This window comes from Condylura cristata, unplaced genomic scaffold (genome assembly GCF_000260355.1).
Source record: "Condylura cristata isolate star-nosed mole 26May11 unplaced genomic scaffold, ConCri1.0 scaffold00066, whole genome shotgun sequence".
NCBI classification, from domain to species: domain Eukaryota; kingdom Metazoa; phylum Chordata; class Mammalia; order Eulipotyphla; family Talpidae; genus Condylura; species Condylura cristata.
This window is the reverse complement of record NW_004567167.1, coordinates 487,550-496,677: the sequence shown is the minus strand read 5'-3', so window position 1 is coordinate 496,677 and position 9,128 is coordinate 487,550. Positions and strand designations below refer to the sequence as shown.

Genomic DNA, 9,128 nt, shown 5'->3' with positions numbered 1-9,128 from the left:
AGTCCGCGGCCGGGAAGCCGGCGCCCCCTGGGCACAGTAGCTCAGCCGCAGCGCTGCGGGTTCTTGGACGCGCGTCTGCTCCTGGGCGCTCCCTCCAGCCCGCGACGGCTGTCGCCAAGAGCAGCACACGCGGGCGGGGACGTCACAAGGCTAGAAACGGACGGGGGCTGAAGTGAGCAGTCGCCAGCCACGGGCGAGCTCTCGGTGCCCAGGCCCGGGCTCTGCAGGATCCCATCTAGACACCGGGAAGGAGGCCCAGGGGGAGGCCAGAGGCGTGGTGGGTCTGACCAGAGGGCAGTGCAGGTGGCCATTTAATGAAATCCTGCTGACAGAGGGGCGGAGAGCAAGGCCTGCCCGTAGGACCAGTGGCCCCAACTTTGGGCGCGGCCTGACCTGCTCACACATCCCAGGGGCTGGGCTCAAGGCGGGCATCCGCCCCTCCCAGATCTGCCTGCTGGTACCCAACGTTCACCTGTGTGAAGTGTGCGTCAGGACGGGAATGTGCCCAGTAGGCAGGCCAGGCCGCCCTTCCCCCCATCCCTTCGGGCTTGTCCAGCGATGTCTGCCAGAGTCTGGCTGGGGCTTCAGTGCGACCTTAAGCATCTCACTCCCGCCCCCTCTGGCTTACAGGGCTGGCGTGGGTGGGCTTCTCTCAGGGTAGGCATCTCCCCGCAGCTCCTTTCCAAAATGTGCCCTTCTGTTTTCTGGAATTTATCACTATAACCTTCACCTGCATGCGGTTCTTCAGGCGTCAATCTAGACGCCCTCTGCACTCTTAGGCCTGTGGTTCATTGTAAACGTCGTCTCCTTACCGATGCTTTTGAACAGTCGTGGTCTGCCACTGGGCTCGTCCTGCTTTTTACAACAGCAGCCTCCCAACTACACATCGGCTGCCCAAGAGGCTCGTGGGACCCCGGCCAGAGCGGGTGCCCTGGGTTGGGGGATGTGGAACTGCCGGTCCAAAGGAACCGCTGGCCTGCTGCAGGTGCTGTGGCCGCTCAGCACCACCCAGGACAGTGCGGCCCAGCAGTGGGAGAGGAGCCTGCAGAGGCAGCCACAGGCCCAGTCACCTCCTCAGGTGGGCCAGCACCCTCCAGCCCTCCACCCCAACCCACCCATCATGGAGGCCTGGCAGTTCTCACCAACCCACCTGTGCTCACCCACTTTTCTCACACTGCGCCCTTGGAGAACCTCAGGCCACAAAGGCCCTGTGATTTGAAGGCAGCATGCACGACAGGAAGAGACCCCAGCAGGTGCCCTCGGGACATAGGCGCAGAAAAGGCCGGCCTTGGACTGTGTGATGGCCATGAGATCCTCCCCGGGCATCTCCTCAGCCTGAGAGCCGTGGTGAGGGCACACCTCACCCAGGAGGGTAGACCCCCCCATCAGCCTATACTCCCAGAGTCAAAGTGGGGGCAAAACCAGCCCAGACACCACTCAACAGTAACAGCAGGGGCCAGATGAACTTGTGGGTGGAAGCTTGGAGGGACTGACCTCCTGACCACCTCACAGGTGGGGTCTGGAGGAGGCAAACGGGGTGCAATGTCTGCAGCAGAACTTGTGGCTGCAAAACATGGCCACTTTCACGGCAGAAGTTAGCCGCGGACACGGTCAAACACGACAAACCAGATGGGTTTACTCTGTAACTGAGTGCTGCGTCATGGCAGGAAGCTGGGGCGGTAGAAGCAAACGCAGAGGGCACCGAGCACCGCGCACCTGGGCACGGGAGGCGCTGCAGTGCCTGGTGTCCGGGCTGCGCGGGCTACAGGACAGGGGCAGCTTACCCCACACACTTGCTGACCCGCCACTCACTACCTCGCTGTGACCCTGAGACCCTGGCTCCGGCAGCAAGTCCAGCCTGCGTCAGGGAAGCCTCCTCTGCCCGGCACTTCGTGAACTGGTCCTGATCATCTCGCGCTGGGGAGCACACGTGGCTGTTTCGAGGCCAGGTCACTCGCTGCGCATTTGCACGTACCTGCCACAGGCCTTTCCTGAGCTGCTCCGTGTTCCAGCTCATGCTTTCGAAGAAGCCGAATTGTGAGCGGTTTCTGTCCCCTGTTCTTGCTCAAGCCTAAGGCGTGGAGACGTGCGACTGCCGGCGGCCGCTCTCACTGTAGCCACTCGCACTTGTATAGCCACTTCCCACTCAGTCGCCAACATGAACCTGGCACACTCGGCCACAGCACACGATGAGCCGAAGGGAGCTGAGGGCAGTCGTGGAAGCTCTGCTGAGCGCCGGGGCACCGCCAGACGGGCTCCAGCGGCAAAGCCCCTCACGCGCCTGGCCCAGAGCCGACGGATGGAAACGGGGCGTGTGGCGCGTGCCCTGGGCCCGGCTGAAGGCACAGGAGGTCACAAGCGAGGGCCGTGCCCCGGTGGGGACTTGCAGGCTTCGCGTCACAAGGGACGCGAGAAACCAGAAAGAAAAGAAAGTGTCCCCCAAGTGTCCTCGTGCAAAGCGCCGCCCTGGCCCCTCGGGGCTAGTCATCCAAGAGGGAAAGGGCTTTAGAGTGGACTGAACCCGAACATGACAAACGCAGAAACCACCAGACGGGCGTGCGGCTGGCCAAGACATGCCACACGCGCAAGTCGCAAATCCTGAAGAAAATAAAACCACAGACGGAGCGCATCCCGTGTCGGCAGAACGTTTAACAAGAGCAGCTCACGCGGTACACGCAAAGGGGTACGAAGGGCTCGGACCACAGCGTGCTCTCAGCAGCGGACATTTCTCCCGCCGCACACTCGGGCTCACCGGGAGACGCTGTGTCCCGGCGGGCTCACGTGGTGGCTGCTCCCCCTCAGCAGTGAGAAGCTGGAAACAGCGAAGGTGCTTAGGGGAAGGGGGCCGGGAGCGGCGCTGCGGGGCCAACAGGGCGGTCTCAGGAGTCTGCACCTGTCAAACCTCATCCGTGCAGAGCTCCAACGGTGCGGCGTGGGCACGTAAATTACGGCCGGTGCAGTCCGTAGAGCTGACTCATGATGAAAGGACAAACCTGCGCGTCCCAATGTTAGGAAAAGGCCTTCGGCACCCGCGTACTGGACTGCACTTCCCTGCCGCGGGCCCTTGGGGCGGGCCTGCCCTCAGGAGCAGCCGCGGGCACCAGGCCAGGGGCACCCGGCCAGGGCACTTCCAGGCTGGCGACGCGCTGTCAGGTCACGAGGTCACACCCCTGCCGCGTGAGCCGCCCCTTCCTGCCCAGCCAGGGGCGGCCACAGGAACTGCCCCGCGAGCGGCCCTTCCTCTGCCGGCCTCAGCTACCCAAGGGGAAGCTGCCTGGAAGCGCCGGGACCTGAGGCCAGCCGCCTGCAGCCCGGCAGGCTGCCTCCAGACGCGCCTGTCCCAGCGGCGCCCCCCCGGCTGGCTGCAGCCCCCCGGCTTCTGTACTGGCTGCGGCCCAGCCCGGGACCCTCCCCAGTTATGTCTGGGACGGGAGGCCACGTGGCTCTTCCCACAGCCGCAGGGACACCCCCGCCAGAGCCGGGAGCTGGCGCACCGTGCCGTCTCAACACGAGAGAAGCAGGCTGCTCTCAGCAGCCCTCGACACACATCCTACTGCTCCATGCGGTCACCCTCACACAGCACACGACATCCAGGCTCCGCTGCCGCTGTCTCCCGAAGGAGGTTGTGTGTGTGGGCGACGACACAAATTCGCGGACAGCCAGCAGGCTCCTTTCTGACGTCTGCTCCAAAGAGTGGAGCCTCTGAAAGCTGCTCTCCCCTCACAGCCGAGCGCACGCAGACCCTGAAGACCTCCTTCCTGAGCCACCAGGGCCACGGTGGCAGTCAGGAGCGTGGAAGCCGGACACACTCATGCAGGTAACACGAAAATCAACAGATCTGAAAACTGTGGGTCTTCAAACTCGTGGATGTGGTCTGGGTCACGCCAATTGAGGTTCAAGCCCAAGGTAGCTGAGGGAAAACAGACCTGCTGCAGGGTCAGGCGACTGCTCATTACTCTAGTACGAAAGTGCAGTGGCCTTCCCTGAGGGGTGGCTGGCGCGGGCCATGCGGGCGGCTGTCTGGTGGCAGCGGGGACACGAGCCCGACACGCAGACGCACAGACAGAAACCTAGCGAGAGCCCGGGCAGGTCAGAAAGCCCAACACCAACACACGGCCTCCCGCGTAGCTGCACCTTGCGGGGAAACGCCACGCGATCCTTCAGCGGCACGAGCCTCGATTCAGACGGGAGCGCGCCCGGTGTCTTCGCGTGCAAAGTCGTGCTGACAGGAAACCGCACTCCTGCTAAAATCTAAGCCTCTCCTCTAGTGTGCGCACTCTCCCGAGGCGCACTCCTGCAGCCGCGCTCCGGGGTGGGCCCGCTGCTGGAAACAGAGTTTGGAGCGACTGGGAAGCGTCTTCCCACACTCGCCGCACACGTAGGACCTTGCGCCTGCGTGAATCCTCTGGTGACAGCGGAGACAGGGGCTCGAGGCAAAAGACTTCCCGCACTCACTACACTCATGTGGCCGTTCTCCCGCGTGAACTCGCTGATGAACGAGAAGATGGGAGTTGGAGGTAAAACATTTCCCGCACTCGGAGCACGCGAAAGGCCTCTCTCCCGTGTGAACTCGCTGGTGTAAACTGAGGTTGGACCGGGAGGAAAAACACTTCCCGCACTCGCTGCACGCGTGAGGCCTCTCTCCCGTGTGGGCTCCAGAGTGGTAGCGGAGGCCGGAACTGGAAGTAAAGGCCTTCCCGCACTCGCTGCACGCGTACGGCCGCTCTCCGTCATGGACTCTCCGATGCAGTCGAAGGCTGGAACTGGAGGAAAAAGCCTTCCCACACTCGCTGCACGCGTACGGCCTCTCCCCCGAGTGAGCCCTGTAGTGGTAGCGGAGGCCGGAGCTGGAGGTAAAGGCCTTCCCGCACTCGCCGCACGCGTAGGGCCGCTCGCCCGCGTGCCACCTCTGGTGGTAGCGGAGGCTGGAGCTGGAGGTGAAGGCCTTCCCGCACTCGCCGCACGCGTAGGGCTTCTCGCCTGTGTGAACCCTCAGGTGCTGGATGAGCGTCGACCTTTTGTTAAAAGACTTCCCACATTCGCCGCACGAGTGAGGCCTCTCGCCGGTGTGCAGCCTGCGGTGGTGAGACAGCGCGGCCCGAGTGATGAAAGACTTCCCACACTCGGCGCAGCCGTGGGGCCTGTCCCCCCTGTGGACCTTCTGGTGGTAGCGGAGGTTAGAGCTGAAGGCGAAGGCCTTCCCGCACTCGGCGCACGCGTAGGGCCGCTCGCCGGTGTGGACTCGCTGGTGACAGCTGAGGCTGTAGGTGGAGGTGAAGCACTTCCCGCAGTGGCAGCTGTACGGCCTCTCCCGCGTCGGCGCGCTCCCGTGCTGAAGGAGCTTCGGGCTGTGGGGAGAGGGCACGGAGCACTTGCTGCACACAGAGCCGCCCTCGCCGCCGCGCCGCAGCCGGGGCCGGGAGAGCCGCGCAGCCTGGCTCAGGCGCCTCCTCGCGCGCGCCCGCACTCGAACATGCTCACTGAGGCCGGGGCTCTGGCTAACGGGTTCACTGCGTTCACCAGGGACACCGGCTCTTCCTCCAGCGTGGACTGTCCGGTGCCCGGCAAAGGAGGATTCGGACCTGAACGTCTTCCCACAGTCACTGCACGCAAAACTCTGCCTTCCCGCGTGGCCTCCCTGGTCCTGAACAAGCGGGCGCTTGGTGCTGCAGGCCTTGGTGCGTGCTCCCGGGGCGCCACGGCTCCGACTGCCCTGTGCCGCTGCCCCACGCTGGGTGGCTGTGCCTGGCTCGTCTCCACAACGAGCGACCGGAGGCTGCAGCGGTCCCACAACGGCCAGGACGTCTGGCCCAACCTCCCGGCAGGCAGGGGGGTGCTCTGACACTTGGACGCCGCAGCTCTTGATGAACGAGGACCAGTCCACACTGCGCCTGGGGGCCTTCTCCTCCATGTGCCGCTCTCGGCCATCGCTCGAGTTCACCCCAAAAGAAAACCGTCTGGCACACGCCCCACACCTCAGCAGCAAGCGCCCGCGCTGTGTTCGCAGGTACTCAGTCACGAGGAAAATGTCTCTCAACACCGGGCCACACATCTCACAGGGGTGGGTCTTCTGGGAAGGAGGCGCCGCCTTGGGAGCGTGGGGCTGAGACTCGCCTGCAGAAACGCCCTGCTCCAAGGCGGGCGCCGCAGCCTCTGCGCCACAGCAGCAACCTGAACACAAGAGACACCGGTGAAGCACTTTCAGGCTGCGGGGGAGGGTCGGTCCAACACCACGCGCCGGCCACCCCAGTGCGCAGGCGCTGGAGTTCAGGAGCAGGAGCCCTGCTCGAGCAGCAGAATGGCGGAGGCCTCCCACGTGCGCAAGGAAGAGCACGTACCGTGCACCCCTGCCCACAGCCCCCAGGCCTCCACCGCTTGTGAGAGCAGGGCGCACCTCCAAGTCCTGCGGAACCCAAGAGCAACGCGGAAACTGCGTCAAGGCCAATCAAGACACGGAACCGCTCACGAACACACAGCCCTCAGTGGGGGTTCAGACTAGCAAAGGCCAAACGTCCCGACGCCAGCACCGCCTTCGGGCAGAAAGCACAGCCAAGGCTCAGGGCCGGGACACTGGCAGAAAGCACGTGACAGACAGCACGCCACACAATGATGTGAAATCTGATGCTCCTGAAAAAGTTGGGGAACAGTGAAGCTACCGTCATTTCTTTGGCTTCAACTGCTCACAGGAATGAAAATATGCTGACGATTCAGGGCTGACGGCCCAAGACCCGAACAAATTCCGGCGCCGAGGAGTACACAGAGGAACGCGCCAGAGGACCCCGCAGACGACTTCGTCGAGCAGCGGAAGAATCTGTGACCTGAAGGAAGCTCGATGGATTATCCAGTAGGGGGAGAAAAACTCAAGGCAACACGGGAGGAAAGCCCACAGCAGCTGGGGGAGGCAAGCCGACGTGCGCGTCACGACAGCCCGAGCAGGACAGACGGGGCGGACCCGTTTCTGCTTAGAGAAACCGAGGACACCCCGACGAACCGATAAAGAAAGTGGCATGTGCGTACAAAGTGCAGCATTATAGAAGAAGGCACACTGCAGCCTGTCGCGCGGGTGTGGCAGTTCTCTGTGCTACGAGAAATAAGCCAGAGGGACAGAAAAACAGGACAATACCGTGGGGAAGGTAACTAGGGGCCCGCATGACAAACGTAGCAGAAGCCCAGAAACACTTCAGGTGTAACGCGGTGAAAGTTGGAACACCTCAGGTACGGGGGTGACTAAGCCACGGCCACTAATGCTGCATCACACTCCCGCAGTCTGTGCACACCTGTCAGGCACATTCATCTTTAACGTTCTTCACAAAACAGGCAGAAGAAGGTCGACGGGCTCATCGGTTGATTGCATTACAGGAAATGTCTCAGAATGCAAGTGCAATGGCCATAGTTTTATTTGGAAAGATTTTATTTATTTTTGCAAAGAACAGGGATATAGGCCTGAGAAATGACGGGTGAGAGGATTCACCAGAGACAGCGGGGAGAAGAACAGGCAGATCGACGAAGTACACTGCTGAGGGAACAGCGGGGAGACAGGGGAGGTCTGCTGCGCCCTGTGGGTCACTCCCTGGCTGGGGATAGAACTCAGGCTGTAGGGGTGAGAGCGTTGAGACTCAACCCCGAGGCCCCCAGGAAGGTCCCAAATATACCAGATTTTATTTCTCAATTTACAGTTCAATAGAGGTGGAGTAAGAAAGTGTCCGAAACGCTACAAAAATTCCTTTACAGGATTCTTTGGAAAAGTAGCCCCCAGTCCTGCTGGTGATCATGACAAAACTTACTATTCTTGTCATAGCCAGACAGCATGAAATACCAGCTGAAGGAAATGGTCAACATGTGGGGGACAGAAACCCCAGGGATCGGCCCAACCAGGAAGAGGGAACACAGGGTGGACTCCATCCTCTCAGTCTACAAGCACAGGACTCAGACTTCCCAGCCTGGGTGCCCAATACTGGGTGTCAGGGCTTCAGGGAGCAGGCGGCGAGGAGCAAAAACCCAGGCGCTGTGGAAGCCAGCAGTGGCCACGGCCTGCACGGGAGCAGGGCATGGGCGGCAGGGTCTTACCCAGAGAAGAGATGAGCTCAAAGTTTTCCAGCATCACATCGAGGTACAGGCGTCTCTCAGACTGGTCGAGGAGGCCCCACTCCTCCCAGGAGAAGCGCACGGCAACGTCCTGGAGCGTCACGCTGCCCTGCACGGAGCACAGGAATAAAACCGGCATTCTGTTCAACAGTCGCCGTCCATCTCCCACACGCCTACGGGCAGCACCCACCAGAACGCGCCACCGCAGCAGACAGCAGCCCTGGGGCCCTGGGGCCTGAGGGTCCCACTCCAAGACAGTGTTCGACCCTCACAAGAAGTGGGAACAGGGGTCACCCTGGACTGCAGGGCCACCCCTCCTGGTGAAGAATCACCCCGGGCACTCCCACACTCCAAGACGCGGCCAGACAGGCTCAGACCTCACCTGCAGGGCTCTGGGGCGTCTCCGTACCTCATTCTGCGGAACCCACTAACTCACAGTGTCCACCCCACATGTGCACATGTGACCCCCTCTTTCCTCTACCACTCAGGCATCCCTGCTCTCTCAGGCAGTGGCCATGGGGCATCTAGACATGACTGACATGCCCAGACAGGATGCAGCGGGTGCAGGCGGCTGATGGACAAAGCCTCCACCCCTTCCACTCACCGCCCAGCTGCCTCCAACATGGCGGGAGGGTGGACACCAGAACCCCAGTGAGTGTCCAAGCCCAGACCCTCTTCTACTGTGCAGCCCACACTGGCCATCGCTGGCCACCATGACCGATTCCCCATCAGCCTTTGCTAAAACCGCAGCCTAAAAGGCCCCCAGGCCAGAAGGCTCACAGAAGGCATTTGCCATGGACTTTTACCACCAGCAAGACTGAGGTCCTGACACCCCAAAAGGTCGCCTGGTCTCCAGGCCACATGGTGCATGCCCTGGGCCGTGGGCAGCTATCGGCTCGCCCTCGGCCCTCATCTGGGATTGGGATTCCCGCAGCCCCGCCAGAGCACCCGGCACCTGCACGCCCTCTAAATGCGCCCATGGCGCGACCCTGGGTCACACACGGTGGCCGCCAGGTACATCTGGCCCTGCCCGACGCCCGACT

The 9,128-nt window shown here is 62.3% G+C and overlaps 2 protein-coding genes across 2 annotated transcripts in view; both read right to left on the bottom strand.

Annotated features, from left to right (window-relative positions):
- Positions 1 to 2,223, bottom strand: part of LOC101622785 (zinc finger protein 883-like) — an 8,124-nt gene extending 5,901 nt beyond the window's left edge. Inside the window, exon 1 of the mRNA XM_012734684.1 lies at positions 1,976 to 2,223. Within this exon, the coding sequence (XP_012590138.1) occupies positions 1,976 to 2,017 (42 nt within the window). The 5' untranslated portion in view covers positions 2,018 to 2,223. The remainder of the gene's footprint in view (positions 1 to 1,975) is intronic.
- Positions 2,224 to 2,631: 408 nt separating this feature from the next.
- The window catches only part of LOC101622539 (zinc finger protein 211-like), a 9,683-nt gene continuing 3,186 nt past the window's right edge, over positions 2,632 to 9,128 (bottom strand). The window contains exons 4-5 of the mRNA XM_012734674.1: positions 8,068 to 8,194; positions 2,632 to 6,171 (exon numbers count right to left, since the gene is read on the bottom strand). Of these exons, the coding sequence (XP_012590128.1) occupies positions 4,265 to 6,171; positions 8,068 to 8,194 (2,034 nt within the window). The 3' untranslated portion in view covers positions 2,632 to 4,264. The remainder of the gene's footprint in view (positions 6,172 to 8,067; positions 8,195 to 9,128) is intronic.